The following is a 24,859-nucleotide window of genomic DNA, read 5'->3' as shown; positions in this document are numbered from 1 at the left end:
ATTATGTGCCTTGGGGTTGCCCTTCTAGAGGAATATCTTTGTGGTGTTCTCTGTATTTCCTGAAGTTGAATATTGACCTGCCTTGTTAGGTTGGGGAAGTTTTCCTGGATAATATCCTGAAGAGTATTTTCCAGCTTGGGTGCATTCTCTTCGTCACATTCAGGTACACCTATCAAACGTAGATTAGGTCTTTTCACGTAGTCCCATATTTCTTTTTGACTCTGTTCATTCCTTTTTACCTTGTTTTCTCTAATCTTTCCTTCTCGTTTTATTTCATTGAGTTGATCTTCGACTTCTGATATCCTTTCTTCTGCTTGGTCAATTCTGCTGTTGAAACTTGTGCATGCTTCGCGAAGTTCTCGTGTTGTGTTTTTCAGCTCCATCAATTCACTCATATTCCTCTCTAAGTTGTCCATTCTCGTTAGCATTTCATCAAGTCTTTTTTCAAGGTTCTTAGTTTCTTTGCATTGGGTTAGAACATGTTCTTTTAGCTCACAGAAGTTTCTTATATTATCCATTTTCTGAAAGCTGAATCTGTCATTTCATCACACTCATTCTCCGTCCAGTCTTGTTGCCGTGCTGGTGAGGAGTTATGCTGCCTTGTAGGAGGAGAGGTGTTCTGGTTTTGGGTGTTTTCATCCTTTTTGCGCTGGTTTCTTCCCATCTTTGTGGATTTATCCGCCTATTGACTTTGTAGTTGCTGACTTTCTGATTTTGGTAATTTTAAGTCTGCAGCAGCTGAACTCATAAACCCCCTTTTCTTCCCCCCGGTGTTCTGGCCCAGGGAGTTAGGGCTTTATGCTTTTCAGCTGTGTTGCTACCGTTTTCCCTGCCCACAAGGTGGCAGTCTAGTCACACTCAGCCTGCAGAGGCTTCGCTCAGCTGCTCTGGGCTCCGCCCAGCTTCCGTGTGAGCTTCCCTGCAGTCCTGTTTATATGGATGTAGTTAGAACTGCTTCCGCTATGCTGGCCCGCCCCTGTAGTGACGGAGTCTCTGTAGTGGTGGGTTGTCTTGGTTACAGCAAATTGCCCCGGGAACTGCAGGTTGTTTCCCGATGGAGGACGCCCCTCCCCCACAGAGCTGGACCGTCCCGGGTTCAGCCGTGTTTCCAGTGGGGCCCTCTTTGCCCGGGAATCTCTTGGCTTGCCTCCTTGCCTCAGCTCCCCTTGCTGGCCCAGAGGGGACACAGTCTCGTTCACTTTGCTCAAGGAGCCGCTGCTCCCTGCCCCCGGTGCAGGCCGAGCGGCTGCTCTGGTCCAACCAGTGGCGCTGGGAACCCGTGGAGCTTCTCCGCCTGTGAATCTCTTGGTCTGTGGGCAGTTAAAATCCGCTGCCCTGTGTGCCGCTGCGTCAGCCGAAGCAGCGGCTCTGAGATTCATGGCGCATCCTTGCCCGGGGGTTTCCTGGCTTGACTCCCTGCTTCAGCTCCCCTTGCTGGCTCAGAGGGAACTCTGTCTCTCTCGCTCTGCATAAGAAGCCACTGCCCCCCGCCCCAGGGTGTAGGCTGAGCGGCCATGCCGCTGAAACCAGCGGCACTGGCGACCCGTGGGGCTTCTCCTCCTGTGAGTCTCCTGGTCTGTGGGCAGTAAAAATCCGTCTGGAAATGTGGCGTCCACTTACCCTGTGCGCCTTCTCTCAGAACTGCAATCCCGACTTCCTCCTAAGCGGCCATCGTGGATGATCGCCGGAAAAGTTTTTTTAAAGTTGAACAGAGTGTTCTACATAAACAGAGACAAACAGTAGAGTCAGAAAATTATTCCAAGTGGTGTGAATAGCATAAATCTGGGAGCTATAAAATAGTATGGTTTGTTTTGGAGAAACAGCTAGGCAGTTCCATATTTTAGAATGTGAAGTGAACAGTTAAGAGTTGGGAAAATAAACCTTCTAAGACAGGAAGGGGCCAAATTATAAAGGGCCTTGGATGCCACACTATGAACGTGGGACTTCTGTGAAAGTGACTTTTTTGAAGGATTTTTATGTAGAATAAAATATGACCAGATTTGTGAAAAATCACTTGAGAAAATATGAAAGTTGACTTAAAAGTCAAAATATGGTGATTGTTATTAAAATCATCTTTATAAGAATGAATGATGTTCTGAACTAAGCCTAAAGGAATAGAGAATAGATACTCACAAAGTAGAGTCCACAACCAAGGTCAGGAATACAGGAAAGAGAGGATTATTGGAGCAGTGAGTTTCAGTTTTCAGTTTGTTGCATAAAGAAGTAATATCCTGGTGGAGACCACCAGCAAAGCAATTATGTACCTGACTAGAAAATTCCATGCTGGAAATAAAATTATTGGCATTGTCAGTACATGAGTAATATTAACGTTGAGGGAATATACGAAATTATTTAAGTCAATACAGTAGAGTAAGATGAGTCAGCAAAGTATAGCACATTGAACAATAACAGTTAAGGAGAAGGCAGAGAAAGATGATTCAGTAAAAATGACTGAAAGGACGAGTAGGAAAGGTAGAAAAAAATACCAGGTCTAGGAGAGAGTAATCATAGAAGACAAAATCAGATCATCCTGAAAATGCTTTTTTGATCTCAGATTTTATCATTTACTCTTCTTTTTTTTTAATATTTTAAATTTATTTATTTTTTTAAATTATACTTTAAGTTCTGGGGTACATGTGCACAATGTGCAGGTTTGTTACATAGGTATACACGTGCCATGGTGGTTTGCTGCATCCATCACCCTGTCATCTGCGTTAGGTATTTCTCCTAATACAATTCTTCCCCAATACCCCCACCCCCTGCTATCCCTCCCCTAGCCCCCAGTCCCCTGGCAGGCCTTGGTGTGTGATATTCCCCTCCCTGTGTCCATGTGTTCTCATTGTTCAACTCCCATTTATGAGTGAGAACATTCAGTGTTCGGTTTTCTGTTCTTGTGTCAGTTTGCTGAGAATGATGGTTTCCAGCTTCATCCATGTCCTTGCAAAGGAGTGAACTCATCCTTTTTATGGCCAAATAGTATTCCATGGTGTATATGTGCCACATTTTCTTTATCCAGTCTATCATTGATGGACATTTGGGTTGGTTCCAAGTCTTTGCTATTGTGAACAGTGCCACAGTAAACACACGTTTGCATGTGTCTTTTAATAGAATGATTTATAATCCTTTGGATATATACCCAGTAATAGGATTGCTGGGTCAAATGGTGTTTGTATTTCTAGATCCTTGAAAAATCACCATACTGTCTTCCACAATGGTTGAACTAATTTACACTCCCACCAACAGTGTAAAGTGTTCCTGTTTCTCCACATCCTCTCCAGCATGTGTTGTCTCCTAATTTTTTAATGATCACCATTCTAACTGGCATGAGATGGTATCTCAATGTGGTTTTGATTTGCATTTCTCTAATGATCAGTGATGATGAGCCCTTTTTCATATGTTTGCTGGCTGCATAAATGTCTTCTTTTGAGAAGTGTCTGTTCATAGTCTTTGCCCACTTTTTGATGGGGTTGTTTGTTTTTTTCTTGTAAATTTATTTAAGTTCTTTGTAGTTTCTGGATATTTAGCCATTTGTCAGATGGGTAGATTGCAAATTTTTTTTTCCATTCTGTTGGTTGCCGGTTCACTCTAATGATAGTTTCTTTTGCTATGCACAAGCTCTTAAGTTTAATTAGATCCCATTTGTCTAATTTGGCTTTTGTTTCCATTGCTTTTGGTGTTTTAGTCATGAAGTCCTTGCCTATGCCTATGTCCTGAATGGTATTGCCTAGGTTTTCTTCTAGGGTTTTTATGGTGTTAGGTCTTATGTTTAAATCTTTAATCCATCTGGAGTTAATTTTTGTATAAGGTGTAAGGAAGGGATCCAGTTTTAGCTTTCTGCATATGGCTAGCCCGTTTTCCCAACACCATTTATCAAGTAGGGAATCCTTTCCCCATTGCTTGTTTTTGTCAGGTTTGTCAAAGATCAGATAGTTGTAGATGTGTGGCATTGTTTCTGAGGCCTCTGTTCTGTTGCATTGGTTTATATCTCTGTTTTGGTACTAGTACCATGCAGTTTTGATTACTGTAGGCTTGTAGTATAGTTTGAAGTCAGGTGGTGTGATGCCGCCAGCTTTGTGTTTTTTGTTTGTTTTGTTTTTTGCTTAGGATTTGTCTTGGCTATATGGGCTCTTTTTTGGTTCCATATGAAGTTTAAGGTGGTTTTTTCCAATTCTATGAAGAAAGTCAGTGGTAGCTTGGTGGGGATAGCATGGAATCTATAAATTACTTTGGGCAGTATGGCCATTTTCACAATATTGATTCTTCCTAACCATGAGTATTGAATATTTTTCTGTGTGTTTGTGTCCTCTCTTATTTCCTTGAGCAGTAGTTTGTAGTTCTCCTTGAAGAGGTCCTTCACATCCCTTGTTAGTTGTATTCCAGATATTTTATTCTCTTTGTAGCAACTGTGAATGGGAGTTCACTCATGATTTGGCTCTCTGTCTGTTATTGGTGTATAGGAATGCTTGTGATTTTTGCACATTAATTTTGAATCCTGAGACTTTGCTGAAGTTGCTTATCAGCTTAAGGATATTTTGGGTTGAGACGATGGGGTCTGCAAACAGACAGTTTGACTTTCTCTTTTTCCTAATTCAATATCCTATCTTTCTTTTTTTTGCCCAATTGCCCTGGCCAGAACTTCCAATACTATGTTGAATAGGAGTGGTGAGAGAGGGCATCCTTGTCTTGTGCCGGTTTTCAAAGGGAATGCTTCCAGTTTTGGCCCATTCAATATGATATTGGCTGTGGGTTTGTCGTAAATAGCTCTTACTATTTTGAGATACATTCCATCGATACCTAGTTTATTGAGAGTTTTTAGCATAAAGCGCTGTTGAATTTTGTCAAAGGCCTTCTCTGCATCCATCAAGATAATCGTGGTTTTTGTCACCTCTTAATACAATATGTCAGGTGTCTCAGATGTCAGTTTGTCTCATTACTGATTGGTGCTAACTTTAGTCAAATGATTAAGGTTGTGTCTGCCAGGTGTTTCCACTGTAAAGCTACTATTTAACCCTTTTCAGTGAATTAGTATTTGTAAGACGATACTTTGAGTTTATATAAATATGTGGCTCCTTAAATTTCCACTAAGTGGTTTTGCTAATCATTAATGACTCTTACCAGAATCAGTGTTACAATAGCTGCCAAATGATGATTTCTTAATTCATCATTCCTTCTACATTCATTAGTTAGCTTTCTACTATCAGGAAGAGCTTTCCTTTCTTTCCTATTCATCTTATTTCAGTGTGGGCTAATGATTCTAATTTTATGCAATGATTTGTAATTCTTAACTATTATTACTTATTTTGCTGCTCAAAATGTCTCATACTTAGCCAGTAGGAGCCCCTTGAAAGTGGCTTCTTTTTCATAAATCCCCATTATTTTGTTTGTTTGTTTGTTTTAGAAAGTGATTTATTTAAAGAGAGAAACAGGAGGAGAGAGAAAGAAACAGCTAACTCTCACGCTGAATGAGAGAATCCAGAAAGATGGAATCCAGGAGAGGAAAGCAGTTTCCACACTAAATGGAAGGGAATAGAGAGATGGAGTTTAGGAGGGGAAGACAGGCTTCCACGAGAGAGTGTGGAAGGGGAGTCCAGAGGGGAAATCGAGGAGAGAGAAAAATAGCCTCCACGAAGGGAGTGTTCGTGGAAGGGGACCCAAATATGGAGTCCCATAAATCCTCATTATTTTGGGGGCATGCTTTTAATTTCCATCAGCACACAATTTTTCAGATTCACCTTATGCTTTCCCTGTCCCAGCCCTGGAATTACGCATTTCTCCAAGAAACTCTGCTTCCATTGAGTGGCAAATGGTATTTATAAATCAGTGTCTAAGAACTAGGCATGCACATTGCTATTGGGGTATCGTTTCTTAAGGTCCCTTTGGCAGATACAGCTAGGAAATACATAACACACACACACATACATACATACACACATACACACACACACACACACACACACACACCCCTCTACCTTTATATCTACTATGGGCTGAATGTTTGTGTCTGTCCCGAAGTTCATATATGGAAATCCTAAGGCCCAGTGTCATGGGATTTGGAGGTGCAACCTTTGAGAGGTAATTAGGTTATAAGGATGGAGCCCTCATCAGTGGAATTAGTGCCCTTCTAAGAAGAGAAATGAACTATATCCACCATGTGAAGATACATTAGGTAGTGATCATCTAGAAGCCAGAAAGAGAACCCTCACGGATACTGAATTGGCTGACACCTTGATCTTCAACTTTCTAGCTTTCAGAACTGTAAGGAACAAATATGTGTTGTTTAAGCCACCCAGTGTATAGTATTTGTAATGCCAGCACAGGCAGAATAAGACAGTATCTAATACAAGTTTTAAAAACCTTGAGTTCACACTGACACCTCCAATTCTTTTTTTTACTGTCTTATTTTATTTTACTTTAAGTTCCAGGATACATGTGCAGAATGAGCAGGTTTGTTACAACTGTAGACACGTGCCATGGTGGTTTGCTGTACCTGTCAACCTGTCACCTAGGTATTAAGCCCCACATGCATTAGCTGTTTGTCCTGATGCTCTTTTCTCCATCCCCTCACCGATGGGCTCTGGTATGATGCCTCCACTTGTAATCCAACACCACAAGATTCAGTCCATCCTTCCCCATTTTCCTTATTTGTAACTCCCTGTTCCAGCAATGAAAAATCTGATTCCCATATTGATTATTTATCCAGATATGTTTACTTTTGTGCCATTCTATTTTTTAAAATTATTAACTTATGCCTCTTTATAGTTAAGAATTTTTACTGTCTTTACCAAGAGAGTTTATCATTCAAAAAATCGTGTTCATAAGTTATTTGGGTTACTTCCTGTTCACCGTTTCCCACTTCAGTATGGTTATATAATTAACTTGAAATACAGTTGAGGTTACTTTTTTCTGTTTGTGTGCAGTTTTAGGGTCTTTCCTCCATCTCTGTTGTTTTTATTTTTTTAGTCTATAGTTCATCCACCCTATGATTATTTTTTTCACAAATGAACAGATGCATGTATATTGTTTTTTATTCTTTGTTTGTTACACATGGCCTAGATAGTCTTTGCTTTGGGTTTTTCACTTGACGTATCCTGGAAGTCCATAATGTATAAGTTCAGAGAGATCTTCCTCATCCTTTTATTAATATTTTTCTCGGTACACAGTAGGTTTATGTATTTATGAAGTGCATGGGCTTTTTTGACACAGACCCACAGTGCATAATACATCAGGGTAAATGGGGTATCCTTCACCTCAAGCACTTATCCCTTCTGTGTGTTATGAAACAATCCAGTTATACTTTTTTAGTTATTTTTTAATATACAATATAGTTATTTTTTACTATAGTCACTCTGTTTTGCTAGCAAATACTAGATTTTATTCTTTCTTTCTATTTTTTAGAACCCTTTAACCATCCCCACTTGCCCCCACCCCCTGTTACCCTTCCCAGCCTCTAGTAATAATCATCATTCCACTGTCTATCTCTGTGAGTTTAATTGTTAGTTCTCACAATGTTTGTCTTTCTGTGCCTGACTTATTTCACTTAACAGAATGACCTCCATTTCCATCTATCTTGTTGCAAATGACAGGATCATTCTTTTTTATGGCTGAATGGTACTCCATTTTATATATGTACCACATTTTTTTATCCATTCATCTGTTGATGGACACTTAGGTTGCTCCCAAATCTTGGCTATTATGAATAGTACTGCAGTAAACGTGCAGTAAAATAAACTCTTAGATACACTGATTTCCTTTTGTTTGGGTATGTACCTAGCAGTGGGATTACTGGATCGTATGGTGGTTCTCTTTTTTTAGTTTTTTTTGAGGAGCCTCCAAACTGTTCTCCATAATAGTTGTAGTAACATACATTCCCACCAACAGTGTACAAGGGTTCCTTTTTCTCCACATCCTTGCCAGCATTTATTGCCTGTCTTTTGGATAAAACCCATTTTAACTGGAGTGAGATTATATTTCATTGTATTTAATAGCTTGGATTTGCATTTCTCTGATGATGCTGAGCATCTTTTCATATACTTGTTTGCCTTTTTATGTCTTCTTTTGAGAAATGGCTATTCAGATCTTCTGACCATTTTTAAATCCAATTATCAGAATTTTTTCTGTTGTATTGTTTGAGTTCTTTATATATTCTGGTTATTAATCCCTTGTCAGATGGATACTTTGCAAATATTTTCTCCTATGCTGTGGGTTTTCTCTTCACTTTGTTGACCATTTACTTTGCCGTGCAGAAGCTTTTTAACTTAATGTGATCCCATTTGTTCATTTTTTTTTTTTTTGGTTGCCTTTGCTTGTAAGGTATTACTCTAAAAATCTGCCCAGTCCAATGTCTTCAAGAGTTTTCCCAATATTTTCTTGTAGTAGTTTCATAATTTGAGGTCTTAGATTTAAGTCTCTAATGCTTTTTGATTTAATTTTTATATATGGCAAGATTTAGGAGTCTAGTTTTGTTCCTCTGCATATGGATAACTGGTTATCTCAGTACCATTTATTGAAGAGACTGGCCTTTCCATAATGTATGTTATTTACCTTTGTTTAAAATGAGTTCACCGTAGATGTATGATTTGTTTCTGGGTTCAGTATACTGTTCCATTAGTCTGTGTGTCAATTTTTATTCCAGTACCATACTGTTTTGTTTATTATAGCTCTGTAGTATTCTTTGAAGTCAGCTAATGCAGTTCTTCCACTTTTGTTCAATTTACTCAGGACATCTTTGACTGTTCTGGGTCTTTTATTGTTCCATATGAATTTTAAGATTGTTTGTTCTGTTTCTATAAAGAATGTCATTGGCATTTTGATAGGGATTTCATTGAACCTATAGATTGATTTGAGTAGTATGGTCATGATTATTGAAAATAATGATTCTTTTAATACATGGACATGGAATAGCTTTTCACTGTTCTGTGTCTTTTTCACTTTCTTTCATCAGTGTTTTGCAGTTTTTGTCATAGAGATCTTTCACTTCTTTGATTAATTCCCAACTATTTAATTTCATTTGTAGCTATTGTAAATGGGATTACTTTCTTGATTTCTTTTTCAGATTGTTCTCTGCTGACACATAGAAATGCTACTGATTTTTGTATGTTGATTTTGTATTCTGCAACTTTACTGAATTTGCCTTATCAATTCTAATAGTTTTTTTATTAGAGTCTTTAGGTCTTTCCAAATATAAGATCATATCATCTGCAAACAAGGCTAATTTGATGTCTTCTTTTCCAATTTGCATACCCCTATTTCTTTCTCTTGTCTGCTTGCTCCAGCTAGGACTTCCAGTACTGTGTCAAATAATAGTGGTTAAAATGGACATCCTTGTCTTGTTCTAGATCTTAGAGGAAAGGATTTCAGTTTCTCCCCATTCAGTATAATACTAGCTGTGGGTTTGTCATATATGGTTTTTATTACGTTGAGGTATGTTCCTTCCCACTTTTTTGGGGAGGGAGATGGGGAGGTGTTCATCATGAAGGGATGTTGAATTTTGTTACATGCTTTTTCAGCATCAACTAAAATGATCATTTGGTTTTTGTCCTTCATTTTGTTGATAAAATGTATCACATTGATTGATTTGTATATGTTGAACCATCCTTGAATCCTTGGGATAAATCTCCCTTGGTCTAATGTATAGTTGAATTCTGTTTGCCAGTATTTTATTGAGAATTTTTTGTGTCACTGTTCATCAGGAATATTGGTCTGTAGTTTTCTTTTTTTTTTTTTTTTTGATGTCTTTTGGTATCAGAGTAATATTAGTGTCGTAGAATGAGTCTTAGAAATACTCCCTCCTCTGTTTTTCATAATAGTTTCAGAAGGATTGGTATTAGTTCTTTAAATGTTTGGTAGAATTCAGGAAATGAAGCCATTGAGTCCTGGGCCTTTCTTTGGTGGGAGGCTTTTTGTTCCAGCTTAAATCTCATTACATGTTATTGGTCTGTTCAGGTTTTGCATTTCTTCATGGTTCAATCTTAATAGGTTGTTTATGTCTATAAATTAATCAATTTCTTCTAGGTTTTTTAATTTATTGGCATATAGTTGCTCATGGTAGCCTCTCTCTTGATATTTGAATTTCTGCTATATCAGTTTTTAATGTCTCCTGTTTCATATCTGATTTTGAGTTTTCTTTCTTTTCTTCTCAGTGGCTAAAGATTTTTCAATTGTTTCTCTTTTTTAAAAAGTGAATTTTTTGTTTCATTTACCAGTTTTTCATTTCATTGATCTTTTGTATTTTTACCATTTCAGTTTTATTTTTTTCTGCTCTAATCTGTATTATTTTTCTTCTGCTTACTTTGAGTTTGGTTTGCTCTTGCTTTTCTGGTTCTTTAAGATGCATTGTTAGATTGTTTGTTTGAAGTTTTTCTGCTTTTTTGATGTAGGTGCTTATAGCTATAAATTTCCCTCTTATAACTGCTTTCACTGTATCCCATAGGTTTGGTATGTATGTTGTGTTTCCATTATCATTTGTTTCCAGAAATTTTTCAGTTTCTTTGTTAATCTCTTCATCGACCCACAGATCATTCAGGAAGATACTGTTTAATTTCTAAGTGTTTGTATAGTTTCCAAACTTCCTCTCGTTTTTTATTTCTAGTGTTATTCCACTGGGGTCAGAAAAGATACTTAATATTATTTTCGATTTTTAAAAATATGTTAAGACTTATTTTTTGGCCTAACATATGGTCTATCCTTGAGAATGTTGTATGTGCTGAGGAGAAGAATATGCATTCCACAGCCATTGGATGAATTATTCTGTAAATATCTGTTAGGTCCATTTGGTCTATATTTGCACATTAAGTCCAATTGATTTAAGTCTGTTGATTTTCTGTCTGGATGAAATGTCAAATGTCAAAAGTGGGCTGTTTAAGTCTTCAGCTATTATTGTGTTGGCATCTATCTCTCTTTAGCTTTAATATTTGCTTTAAATATCGGGGTACTCCAGTGTTAGGTGCATATATATTTATAATTGTTTTATCCTTTTGCTGAAGTAACTCCTTTACCATTATATAAAGACCTTTTTTGTCTTGAAATCTATTTTGTCTGATGTAAGTATAACTACTCCTGCTTTTTTGGTTTCCATTTGCATAGAACATCCTCTTCATCCCTTTATTTTCAGTGTTTGTGTGTATTTACGGGCAAAGTGTGTTTCTTGTAGGCAACAGATCATTGGGTTTTATTTTTTTAATCCATTCAGCTGTTCTCTCTTTTGATTGAGGAGTTTAGTCCATTTACATTCAGCGGTTTTTATTTTTTATTCATTTGTTATTATTATTTTTGAGACAGTCTTGCTCTGTGACCCAGGCTGGAATGTAGTAGTGCAATCTCAGCTCACTGCAACCTCTGCCTCCTGGGTTCAAATGATTCTGCTGCCTCAGCCTCCCAAGTAGCTGGGACTACAAGCACACACCACCACACCTCACTAATTTTTGTATTTTTAGTAGAAACAGGGTTTCACCATGCTGGCCAGGCTGGTCTCAAACTCCTGACCTCAGGTGATCCTCCCACCTCAGCCTCCCAAAGTGTTGGGATTACAGTGTGAGCCACTGTGCCCAGCCTCAGTGGTACTGTTGAGAAGTAGATACTTACTCCTTTCACTTTGTTATTTGTTTTCTTGCTGTTTTGCAGGCTTCTTGTCTTTCTTTCTTTCCTTCCTGTTTTCTTTTTAGTGAAGGTAATTTTCTCTAGTAGTATGTTATAGTTTCTTGCTTTTTATTTTTTGTGTATACATTGTATGTGTTTATATTTGAAATTACCATGAGGCTTGCAAGTAATATCTTAAAACCCATTATTTTAAACTAATGACAACTTGACCCTGACTGCATAAACAAACAAGCAAAAAGAAAATTAATAACAACTGTATATGTTAACTTTATATCCCTTTTTTTAGCTTTTTATTCATTATATCTTATTTTACTGTCCATCTCTTGAAAAGTTATTGTAGTTGTTATTTTTGATTGGTTCATCTTTTTGTCTTTCTCTTTAAAGTATTAGTAGCTTATATACCACCATTACAGTGTTATGATAGTTCTGTGGTTTTCTGTTTATTTACTATCACCAGTGAGTTTTGGACCTTCAGATAATTTCTCATTGCTCATTAACATTCTTTTCTTTCAGATTGAAGAATTCCCTTTAGTATTTCTGTGGGACAGATCTGATATTGATGAAATATCTTTTGTTTGTCTGGAAAAGTCTGTGTTTCTTCTTCTCTATGTTCAAAGAATATATTTTCACTAGATGTATTATTTTATAATGTTTGTTTTTTCCTTTAGCACTTTAAATATGTCAAGCCATCCTCCCCTGGCCTGTAAGATTTCCACTGAGAAGTCTGCTTCCAAATGTATTGGAGCTCCATTGTATGTTATTTGTTTCTTATATCTTGGTGGTTTTATAATCCTTTTTTTATCCTTGACCTTTGAGCGTTTGATTATTAAATGTCTTAAGGTAGTCATATTTAGATTAAATCTGTTTAGTGTTCTATAACCTGCTTGTATTTGAGTGTTCATATCATTCTCTGGGTTTGGGAAGTTCTCTGTTTTTGTTCCTTTTAATAAGCTTTATATCCCAAACTGTCTATCTCCTCTTTAAGGCCAAGAACTCTAGATTTGCCCATTTGATGCTCTTTTCTAGCTCTTATATGTGTGCTTTATTCTTTTTTCCTTGTTTTTTCTGTCTTCTCTGACTGTATTTTCAAATAGACTGTGTCTTCAGTCTCACTAATTCTTTCTTCTGTTTGATCCATTCTGTTATTAAAGGACTCAGATGCATTCTTCAGTATATTAGTTGCATTTTGCAGCTCCAGAATTTCTGCTTGATTCTTTTTAGTTATTTTAATCTCTTTGTTAAATTTATCTGTTAGGATTCTGAATTTCTTCTCTGTGTTATCTCTAATTTCGTTGAGCTTCTTTAAAATAGCCATTTTGAATTCTCTGTCAGAAAGGTCACATATCTCTGTCTCTCTGGGATTGGTCATTGGTGCCTTATTTAATTCATTTGGTGAGTCATGTTTCCCTGGATGGTCTTGATGTTTATCGATGTTCATCGGTGTGTGGGCATTGAAGAGTTAGGTATTTATTGTAGTCTTTGCAGTCTGGGTTTGTTTGTCTTCTTCCCCTAATCATTACCTTTCCTGTGTGTACTTCTGCATCCTTTCTTTCTACTGACTACTCTGATCTCCCAATATACTTTTTAAATATTTTCACACTTAGGGTGAACTTTTTCTTTCTGGCATGGTTTTAGATCAGTCTTAGGTTCACAGCAAGTTCCCATCTTCTCTCTTTCACAGTTTTTCCCAAACTACCCTTGCTTTTTATGAAAACCTGCAGTGGGAGAAAGATGCTGGGATTTGCTGTGTATTTTTCTATTTAGAGATAATTTGAGGCTCACACCTGTAATCTGAGCACTTCGAGAGGCCAAGGCAAACAGATCACTTGAGGCTAGGAGTTTGAGACCAGACTGGCCAAATGGCAATACCTTGTCTCTCCTAAAAATACAAAAATTAGCCGGGTGTGGTGGTGCATGCCTATAATCCCAGTTACTTAGGTGGCTGAGGCACAAGAATTTCTTATACCCAGGAAGTGAAGGTTGCAGTGAGCTGAGATCACACCACTGCACTCCAGCCTGGGTGACAGAGCAAGACTGTATCAAAAATTAAAATTAAAGTAATAGATAATTTGAAGTTTGGGTGTGCTCTGTCTTCTGATAATACAGAAGCTGTTGGTTTTGTGAGGTTTTATTGGCCCTTCTTATTGTTCCTTATTGGTTTTTTTGGAAGATACGTTGGGAAATGTAGACTAGAATTACTTGAGTTGGAGAGTTTGTCTTTAAAGATTAGCAGGTCTCTTGTTGCTATTTCATTGTCACTTTCATGGCACTATTTGTGATTCTTTAATACAATGGATTCTGCTATTTTATTTCACTTTTTTTTTTATAAAAAGTGTTCTGTTTATAGCATCTGTTAGTTTAAAAGTGTCCATCCAGGCATGATGGTGTGCACCTGTAGTCCCAGCTACTTGGAAGTTTGAGGCTGGAATATTGCCTGAGCCCAAGAGTTCAAGGCCAGCCTAGGCAACATAGTGAGACTCTGTCTCTTTAAAAAAAAAATGTCTTCAGTGGAAATGTTCATTTAGTAAAATGAGTAACAATTTCAAAAAGTACTTAAGGTAGTCTTTCTGGCAGGATATTCAGTGCGATGTTAAGTTAGAAAAGGAAAGTGGAAGTGATTATAATACATATAGACTTCCATTTTTGTTCCATTCCTTGTGCAATGAAATAAGTTTAGTTAATTGATATCTGTTGTCTTTTAACCTTGCTGTTTTTATATTAATTTAATTTTAACATTTCTGTTTTTATTGTGCTTAATGTTTTGTTGTGTTTGCCTTGACATATGAAAGAGAAAGCCACAATAATATTCAAATATAATATCTTAAAATCAGTTAGATCTAGGTAAATCTTAATAGTGGAACTTAGAGTTGATGATTCCAGAAACAAATTTTGGAAACTCAAGAATAAGATGAATAATTAAGATGCATATATTTTATGAGTGTACAATTATAATGATTCTTTTGTTGTTACAGTTGGTGGTATCTTTACTTCTCTGCCTTCTGGATTGGATCATGGCCTTACCCCTAAAGACACTGCTCCAACCATTTCATGCTACGGGAGCAGAAAGTGATAAAACAGAAAAATCTGTTCTCAATTGCATTTATAAGGTAAACTTCCTTGCTTTATTATTTATTTGGTAACCAAGAGTTTTTAAAAATTAAAGAAATAACATTTCTCAGTATAACATTTTTATTGTTTTAGAACTAGAAAATTTCTGAGAACACAGATTTAGCTTATAGTGCCTAAGGGTAATTTAAAAGTACTTCCTACAAGACACTGTTGTTTCATTGCAAAATTTTGAGAGGAATCAGATCATTGTTACATATGAGTATCATTAAATTTCATTCATTCTTTTCAAGAGGTATTAAATTTTACCTTGATTTTTTTTTTCTTTTTTTGAAATGGAGTTTCACTCCTGTCACCCATGCTGGAGTGCAGTGGTGCAATCTCGGCTCACTGCAACCTCTGCCTCCTGGGTTTATGCAAATCTCCTGCCTCAGCTTCCCAAGTAGCTGGATTACAGGTGCCCACCACCACACCTGGCTAATTTTTGTATTTTCAGTAGACAGGGGATTTCGCCATGTTGGCCAGGCTGGTCTCAAACTTCTGACCTCAGGTGATCCACCCACCTTGGCCTCCCAAAGTGCCGGGATTACAGGTGTGAGCCACCATGCCCGGCCTGATGTTTTAAAATATTTTAAAATTTTTGCCAAGCTCTTGTGTTACCAATTGAATTTTATCCTCCTTTAACTTTTATTTATTTATTTATTTAAAGTAAAACTTGGTGGTTTTTTTCCCCTGTATTTTCAGGTTTTACATGGGTGTGTTTATGGAGCTCAGTGTTTTAGCAATCCAAGGTATTTTCCCATGAGCCTCTCTGATTTGGCATCTGTAGATTATGATCCTTTTATGAATTTGGAAAGTCTGAAAGAGCCTGAACCACTGCACTCTCCTGACTCAGAACGATCTAATAAACTCCAGCCAGTAACAGAAGGTAACATGAATTCTCTTCAGGACAATATTGTTGCTTGGGTTCTCTCAAGGTATAACTTGAGGCCATGGGTGGAAATATTGAAGAAGGAGAGTATGTCTTACTTTATAGTTGTTTATCTAATTATGTATATGAAGCACAAGTTCATTATTAAAGATATAACTTCACATGCACAATTACTAATATTACATGTTAGCATTCCTTTTATTCCTAATCTGAAAATGCATGGGAACAGAAGTGTTAAAGATTTTGGCTTTTTTCAAATTTTGAAATATTTGTATTATACTTACCAGCTGAGCATCCCTAATCTGAAAATCAAAATCTGAATTGCTCCAATGAGCATTTCCTTTGAGCATCATATCAATGCTCAAAATTTTTGGATTTCAGATCTTCATATTAGGGACACTCAACATGTACTTCTGGCTAAATTATTCTTAGAAGTTCTTTTTGATATTTTATATATCATGGAATTTATATAGAATAAAAAATGTAGCTTTGGAGTCTGACTTGAATTTTGACTCTCAGTGGCTGAGTATCTATTTTCTTATTTGTAAAATGCAGATATTAGTTTCCTCTAAGGTTGTTTTAAGTACTAAGTGAGATAATATATGTAAAGCTCTTTGCATAATCTTACTTAGTGCATAGATAACTCAGAAATATTTTTAAGCCACATCGTTTCTACATTCAGAGCATTCTCTCTCTGATAGAAGAGAAAGATATAGTAGAAGCAAATAATATTATATTATAGGAGTATAAAAACAAAAGTAGATACAAGATGTAAAGGTAAACTAGAGGAACCTAGCAATTGATGAAGGGTTTTAAGAAAGGGAGATACATGATACAATTTATATTAAGAGCACTTTTGACAATAGAATTTGTAGGAATTGGTATATTATGGCCCATGCCTACCGCCATCCATATTGTCATTATGGCTACTTTTGTATAACAGCATCAGTATTGAGTAACAGTAAAGATCACATGGCTCACAAAACCAAAAATTATTTATTATCTGGCCCTTTATAGAAAAAGTTTGGTGACTCTTGATATATTAAATTGATTTGGGCAGCAATAGGTTAAGCAAGAGTTGCTGAAGGCTTAAACTAAATTTTTTGTTGAGTTACTGAAGCATGGTAGTAGGAATGGAAGGGCAAGATGAACTTGATACATATTTAGGATGTAAAGTCAAAAGGCTTTTGTAAAGAGAAGAGAAATCTAAGGTAGGTTTCTGACTTGGAGATTGGTTAGATTTTCCCCAAACTAGAATAATTTTAGTAAAGAATATTAGAGAAATTACAGATTTGGGAGGGAAAATTAGTAGGACAGTTGGAAATGGTTTAGTTTGGGCGACCTATTAGATATTCATGTGAAAACATCTCACGGACAGTTAGTTGTATATACAAATCTAGATCTTAGCAGAGAGATCTTTGTTAGGAATATATATTTACATATGTGGGTTCTGAGAAGAAAACGTTGAAAAGGAAGGAAAACCAGGAGAGAGTAATTTCTCAGAAACCAAAAGAGGTGAAAGCTTTTAAAAGTTTAGCCAACAGTGTTAAATGATAGAGAGGTCACATACAGAAGTACTGACAAATGTATCTGCTTTAGTTTCACCAGAGAAGTAAGCAGAATCAGTGGCTGTGGTTTGAGGAGAAAGCAGGAAATAAGACAGTGGAATCATCCATGGAAGGTATTCTCTAAAGAAGCTTGACTTTAAAAATAAATAAAGGAAACAAAAATGCAATAAAATAATAGGCAAGCTAAGGATGATTTAGGGTTAAAAGAGTTTTAGGGATAAAGAGAGTTGAACTTATTTATAAGCTGAGAAGTAAGTGGGAAGGGTATCATTAACAGAGTGAAGTCCCTGAGAGGATGAGCTAGAAAGTATAGGTGCTTGTATTAGCCCTTCTTCTGAGACCAGAAAGAAGAGGAAAATATAAGTAATTAAGATAATTGACAGAAGTTACTGAGGGCCCAATAGAAAAAAAAAACCCCAAAGAGTTTTGGTTGCACCTATCAACAGTTAGTAAGATGAGTGTGAAATACAAAGGAGCTGTGGATTTCAGAATATTGGTATATGGCTTAGCCATAGAACCTAGGATTGATAAGGATCAAACTGCCAGGAAGTGGCTAGTAAGTTGGGAGAAAATAGAATGACCTTGTGAGTCAGAAAGTAGATGTGGTTGGTAATAAGAAGTTAGAACAGTGGTTGTCAGCCTTGGCTGCATATTAGAATACTGATATTCCATTCCTATCCATAGAGATTTTGATATATTAATCAGGGATTTGCTGAGATTGTTTAAAGCTCTGCATGTGACTAATATGCAGCCACAGTTGAGAACCACTGAAGGCATCATTGGTATATTAGGACAATTATTTTTAAAACATTTCTTTAGGTAGCAGAAACTTTTCAAATAAATTTTATAAGGAAGCTCAATTTGGAAGACTTAAAAATAGAACCACAGAAGAGTGAAGTCATGGGGTCCTACCAGCTTCTTTCCTATCCATCTCTAAGGGCCTTCTCCAAGAACTCTACAAAACACAATTGGGAAGTCACTACACTAGGAGGTTAAAGTCAAAGAGTGGGCTAGTAAGGAAAAGTTTGATTTTTAAAGGTAGAATAGTTACAAATGAATAAAATATCTAAGATGTGTCCATGATAATGGATTGATGGCATACAATGAAAGTGAAAATATGAACTTAGAGGTCCAGGAATTGGAGCTAGGGTTTTGGGTTGACCATGAGGTACAGATAGTTTGTCTAGAACGTAAATACTCGTTTGAAATAGGAATATAAGATTTACATTGTTTCTCAAATGTGAAAGAGGTATATCAGGCAGTATAATAAAGCAAAAAAAAGGGACAAAATTTATATAAGCAATTTAAAATTATATTTTTAGATTTGACATAATGAAATACCATGTTTATTTTACTTAAAAATATGGTTATGTGAAAATACTAGTTTGACCTTTGCATGTTTAAGGTATAAAATGGCAAAGTTTTTATTCAAGACAGTATAGAATATGTTTCTTGAAAAAGCAATAAAGTTTGCTTATGTCAGAGGAAGTTTTAATTTCAGATTTTGTACAAAATTCATTGCACCAATATCAAACAGTCACTGTAAAACAAGCAAAGGAAAAGATGTAAATAGATTAGCTTAATATTGATATCAAATACGCTGTGCAGTACTAGTCTCTAAAGTATCAAGTTGTTCCCTTTGGACTTCCTCAAAGGTTTTAAGGACCAGATAAATGTAGGACCTTTTAGGAATAGCTGTGAGCTGACAGTACATGATTCTCTGGTGTGTCGTGACTACATGCTCTGGGTGTTTTTTAATGTGAAAATTAGTGATCATTGTACCCTTGTCTAACGCATGCTTCATCATCTTCAAGTACTTTTTTGGCCAAAGAATTCTAAACATTGAGTGTCCTTAATAAGCTCAGTATTGGATTGAACAAGTCTGATTTGAGAACTATTGGCAGGAGTAGCTGTAATTATTAAATTTACTAAAGAATAAAGCAAGGTAGTAAAGTTGGCTTTTTGTCAAATGGCAGTAGTCTTGTTAGCAAAAAGTCATCATTTGCCGGGTCAGAGTGAAAGGAGGCTCCAAAGGATTCATTCTGTCCTAATTATAGTTTCACCTATACTTATGCAAAGCTAATATTTAAAGCATTTGCCAAAATTAACTTCCTCTGCGTGTTCTATTACAGTGCAGTGAATTGCAGCAGCTTTTTATGTCTTGCTGCTTTTGTATGCCATAATAATCTGTAATTATGGGTTCGCTGCAAATGCTGTAGGGTTTGTTTAATCTGACAATCTGAAAAGACAACCCTGAATAGACTTATTTAAATGAATGCTAGTTACACAAAGCCTTAGAAGCATCGATATCTCCATTTTACATTTTCTCACAAGACTGGTTATTTTAGAATTTTATTTTAAATATCTAAACTGGAGAGTTTCACATCTTTATATCTTAGTAGATAAGTAGAAGAGAGATATGTATGTTCTATAGTTTATAGCTCAAAAATAAGTGTAAATAAATTTATTGCCCAATTAATAATTTGAGAGATTTTTATCTCTTTTGTATATAGACATATATCCTGAATTTAGAGAAGCAGCTTAAGGCAGAAAATGCTTTTACCTAATCTGAGATTTGAATTTATTCTTTACATGTTTTCAGTGTTGGTAAGTATGACAGACCTGTGAACAAGCTCATTTAAACTGCATTCTCACGGTCTCCTCCTTTGGGAAGAAGATATATGGGATGGACTGGTACCTGGGCTTGGAGGTTTATGGTTTAGGGAAATACCTGACTCATTCTTGGAGTTTATTTATAAGTAAGTTTGAAAAAGAAACTCATAAGACCTATGTTACTTATAATACTCTTTATATTGAATAATTGTTTCTGTTACATCCAGTTTTACATGTAAGAGTTTTTAACTCGACTTTGTAAATAAGTGTATGCAATTCTTACAGAAAAATAGAGTTTAAAGAATTTTACGTATTCGTGATCATGAATCACAGCGCAAACCAAAGCCAGGGATTCTTTTCTTTTCTGTGATTGTTTCTCTTAAATTATACTCTCTCCCTTCTTCAGACTGTAAACTTTTATGTTATGCAAAGAGGACTTAATGCTTAGAATGAGTCATCTATTTAAGTATATCACTCAAAAGAGAGAGTAAAGAATAGAAAATTTTTTTTCTATATCAAAAAGTTTTAAATGATTAATTTTAATTTTTGTTACCATTTAAAATATGATTTAGTCTTGAATTTTTCCCATTGATCTTGCTTTTTATTTGGCAATTTATGCTAGGTAAGACTTTTTTGAAGTTCTTATACACAGAGAAAAATAAATTTTGAATTCATTGTTTCCATATGTCACAAAGAAAAAGGCAGTTTAACAAAAGAGAAAAAAATGTATGGAAATTAGAGCTGTAGTGAAGAGGGAAATGTCACTGAGCTGGGAAGCAAAAGACATGTCCTATGGCAGGCAAATCACTTAACTTTGTGAACCCGTTTGCCCTCATGTGCAAAATGAGGAATACCAGCTAGATTATCCTGTTAGAGTGTGAACATTTATTATATTCAAAGTTACAATTAGGGAAGGGAAAGCAAACACTAGATTCAAGCTACCTCTCTATTTCTTGTCATATAGCTCAAAATACTTTCTACTTTACTTAAATTCTTAAAAATGAAGGATTGAATTAAAGCTAATCATTTAGTATTATTAATCTAGTGTTGAATGGCTGGTTATTAGTAATAGTCATAAAAATAATTTTTAAAAATCTCAATATAATTGGAACTTTTATTTATTTTCTTAAGACAGAGTCTCACTCTTGTTGTCCAGGCTGGAGTGCAGTGGCACAATCTTGGCTCACTGCAACCTCCTTCTGCCAGGTTCAAGCGATTCTCCTGCTTCAGCCTCCTGAGTAGCTGGGACTACAGGTGGGCTTCACCACACCCAGTTAATTTTTGTATTTTTCGGTAGAGACATGGTTTCACCATGTTGACCAGGCTGGACTCAAACTCCTGACCTCAGGTGATCAGCCCGCCTCAGCCTCCCAAAGTACTAGGATTACAAGCTTGAGCCACTGCACCTGCCCATAAATTGGAACTGGAAAAAAAACAAACAATAAATAAACTAAGGAATGCTTATATTTATATGTAGGTAGACATAACTTGGTTGATAATGGGAAATTAAAATTTTGATACTCAGTAACATTTTAAAATCAACCAAAGCCCAGAGGAAACTATCCTTTTTTGGAGTTGGAGAATATGGAATTAACATTAATGTCATAGCAACTGGTTGGTTGGTTTACCTATACCCAGTGGTATTGGTTCTGAATCTTGAAGGCTAAAGACTTGAAAACTTAACACTATTCTTTTCTCTTGCCTCTTTTAAAGTGGTTATACCATCAATGCACAAGCTGGTCTCCCTTTTTTTTTAAAGTTAGGTTTATTGAGGTATAGTTTACATGAAATAAAATATGTTCTTTTTTAATGAGGGAATTTGTTATATTGATTATGTTGATGGTTACACAATTATGTACAATTACCAAAAGTCATCAAACTAAACATGTAAAATTGAGTATGTATGTAAATCAGAACATTCTTAAATCTGTATTTATTCTGACAAATCCTTATTTGTTCTGGCAGGCCTTAGTGTTCCCAACTGATTAACTGTCAGAGAATATAAATACTCAGACAAGATCACTCTGTTACTGTGGTAAAATAATATAGAAACACAATCAGTCTGTAATTATGTCTAAAATTAAGTAGAGACAAGAATGTTTTAAAAACACACACACACACACACACCCCTAAACATCCAAACTCCTAAACATCCTAACATGAATGACTAATAGTTCTTTACCAGAGACAACTCTCCTCCTACCCCTTAGATGAAACACATTAAGATAACAGTCAACTAGTTGTCCCCACTTCCTGAGACCACTCTATCCCGAACTGGCTTCCACATCAACAATCCTCAGATTCACAGTCTTTAGCTCTCCTTTAGAATGACGGTCTTCAGTTAGTTGGCTTTGACAAATTGTTGTCTATTTCCTTTCTCCTTTGCCCCATTACTCTTTCTTTCTGTGTTCCCTGTCTTTCCTCTACCCTCCCCTCCCTTTTCCTCCTCCTTCAGATTCTGACATTGGGCATCTTGCCTTTCCAGTTCTCCTAAACTACTATATTCTTTGAGTTTTCTCTTTTGACTGTTTCCTATGATTTTTTTTAGTTATTCGTATGACTATGCTTCTTACCTGAGTGCCTCCATATTGTACTTGAGTAAGAAAAAAAATGTTTCTTGCATACAACTAACTGCTAGACTGTATACCACATTGGACCTAAAGAATACTTTAGAAAAATATAAGCAGGTCTAGCAAATATTTTTGCTTTTAAGATAAAATCTCTTTTGCATACAGGTACTGGCTACACTGACTTGCTGTTTAAATTTATTCTGATTCCCAGAGTTTACTTGGAATGTCACTTTTTTGGGAAACATTTTCATATTATCTGTAAAAGCTGAATTAAATGACATTTAAGGCATCTGCAAACTGACTCTGAATCTGGAATCTATTAATGAGATAAGAAACTTGTCAGTTGAATAGAATTTCATTGTGGTTTTGTTTTGTTTTGTTTTGTTTTGTTTTGTTTTGTTTTGTTTTGTTTTGTTTTGTTGGAGACACAGTCTTGCTGTGACACCCAGGCTGGAGTGCAGTAGCCACCACGCCCACCTAATTTTAGCATTACTATTATTGTTATTATTTGTACTGACACAGTCTCCCCATGTTGCCCATGCTGGTCTCAAGCTCCTGGGATCAAGCAATCCTCCCGCCTCAACCTCCCATAGTGCTGGGATTACAGGCATGAGTTACCACACCTGGCCCTCTTTGGCTTTTTAATGTGCATTAGGGATTTCATGATTGATTTATAATACTTCTGATTCTTCAAAAGCGATCTGTATATAAAGCCTTGGTTTAAAGTATGGATCCCTTAGCAAAAATTTCAGAAAGGGCTTCCTTATAAACAAACTTCATCAAAGAATGCTTTTCCTCCTTTTTTGCCATCATTCCTATAATATAGAATCTAAATTGGAAATACTAACAATGTGACAAAATCCCTATTCGTTATCTACTGTTTCATTGTCATATGATTCCCTAAGAAACAGTAATATTCTCACTTATTTATATTTTTTATTTCCAGTGAAAACTCAAATGCAGCATGGATTAATCTCTATAGCAGCCCGCACTGTTATTACACATCTGGTAAATCACCTGGGCCATTATCCAATGAGTGGCGGTCCTGCTATGCTAACAAGTCAGGTGTGTGAAAATCATGACAATCATTACTGTGAAAGTACTGAACTTTCTCCTGAACTTTTTGAGAGTCCAAATATCCAGTTCTTTGTGTTAAATAATACAACGTTAGTGTCCTGTATCCAGATCAGATCAGAAGAGAATATGCCTGGAGGAGGTTTATCTGCTGGTCTTGCATCAGCCAATTCAAATGTCAGAATCATAGTACGTGATCTTTCTGGAAAATATTCATGGGATTCTGCTATACTGTATGGCCCACCTCCTGTAAGTAGCTTGTCAGAACCTACATCTTTCATGCTGTCATTATCTCACCAAGAGAAGCCAGAAGAGCCTCCCACATCTAATGAATGCTTAGAAGATACAACAGTAAAAGATGGACTTTCTCTCCAGTTTAAAAGATTTAGAGAAACTGTACCAACTTGGGATACAATAAGAGATGAAGAAGATGTTCTTGATGAGCTCTTGCAGTATTTGGGTGTTACTAGTCCTGAATGCTTACAGAGAACTGGAATCTCACTTAATATTCCTGCTCCACAACCTGTGTGCATTTCTGAAAAACAAGAAAATGATGTTATTAACGCTATCCTTAAGCAACATACAGAAGAAAAAGAATTTGTTGAGAAGCACTTTAATGACTTAAGCATGAAAGCTGTGGAACAAGATGAACCAACACCTCAAAAACCTCAGTCAGCATTTTATTATTGCAGATTGCTTCTTAGTATATTGGGAATGAATTCCTGGGACAAACGGTAAGCATAAAGGAGAAATTTTCTGGGTTTTTTTTTTTCAGTCTTACTCATCTTCTGATCAAGCATTTTATTTCCTGTTCTTTTCCTCACTAGATTGTGTCTACCAATTAGTTCTTTGACTAGTAGACAGATTTTTTTTTTTTGAGACCACTGAGTTATATTGGGATTCAAGGGAATAAAATAATCCAGCAAATTATTATTATTTTCAAAATAACTACTAGGACTATTTGACTTAGAAATTATAGCTCATTTTTCAACCTTCGTGTAAACCTTAAAATTTTTTTTTTAGAAACTGCAATATGATTATTTCTGGTTTGAATCCTGGAAATTAACTCAACATTCAAAATCAAATCAAAAAAAGAATCTTAATTTTCAAAAATTATTTTGTTTTCTGATGCATGTTACAAAACCTTATTAAAAGCTTATAGTAAACACATGAACTATTCAAATAAGTTAAGTTGGAGCTAAATGAAAAGAACATGGGCTTAAATCAGAAAACCTAGCTTAAAGTTACTTAACTTTTGAGCTTCAGGCTACAGTTAACAAATTGAAAGTAGTTCCCACCTCACATACTGGGAAGAATTAAATTAAATAATGTACCTAAAATACTGGCATTTTACACTAATGTAAAGCATTAATATACATTTAGGTTTTAATTCCTATGTCATGACAACCTGTAGGTAGTGGAAGGAGCAGTAATGTATTTTC

General features: G+C 35.9%; 1 protein-coding gene across 8 annotated transcripts in view; it reads left to right on the top strand.

Annotated features, from left to right (window-relative positions):
* The window catches only part of RALGAPA1 (Ral GTPase activating protein catalytic subunit alpha 1), a 297,306-nt gene that overhangs the window by 190,273 nt on the left and 82,174 nt on the right, over positions 1–24,859 (top strand). For all 8 annotated transcript variants that reach the window (XM_012469045.3, XM_012469051.3, XM_021674917.2 and 5 more), the window contains 3 exons: positions 14,568–14,702; positions 15,406–15,589; positions 23,290–24,151. In XM_012469045.3, coding sequence (XP_012324468.2) covers positions 14,568–14,702; positions 15,406–15,589; positions 23,290–24,151 — 1,181 coding nt within the window. The remainder of the gene's footprint in view (positions 1–14,567; positions 14,703–15,405; positions 15,590–23,289; positions 24,152–24,859) is intronic.

Source organism: Aotus nancymaae, unplaced genomic scaffold (genome assembly GCF_030222135.1).
Source record: "Aotus nancymaae isolate 86718 unplaced genomic scaffold, 86718_ANA_hifiasm-v0.15.2.pri h1tg000062l, whole genome shotgun sequence".
In the NCBI taxonomy this organism is placed as follows: Eukaryota; Metazoa; Chordata; class Mammalia; order Primates; family Aotidae; genus Aotus; species Aotus nancymaae.
Note: the sequence above shows the minus strand (reverse complement) of the source record. Positions and strands in the feature narration are given on the sequence as shown.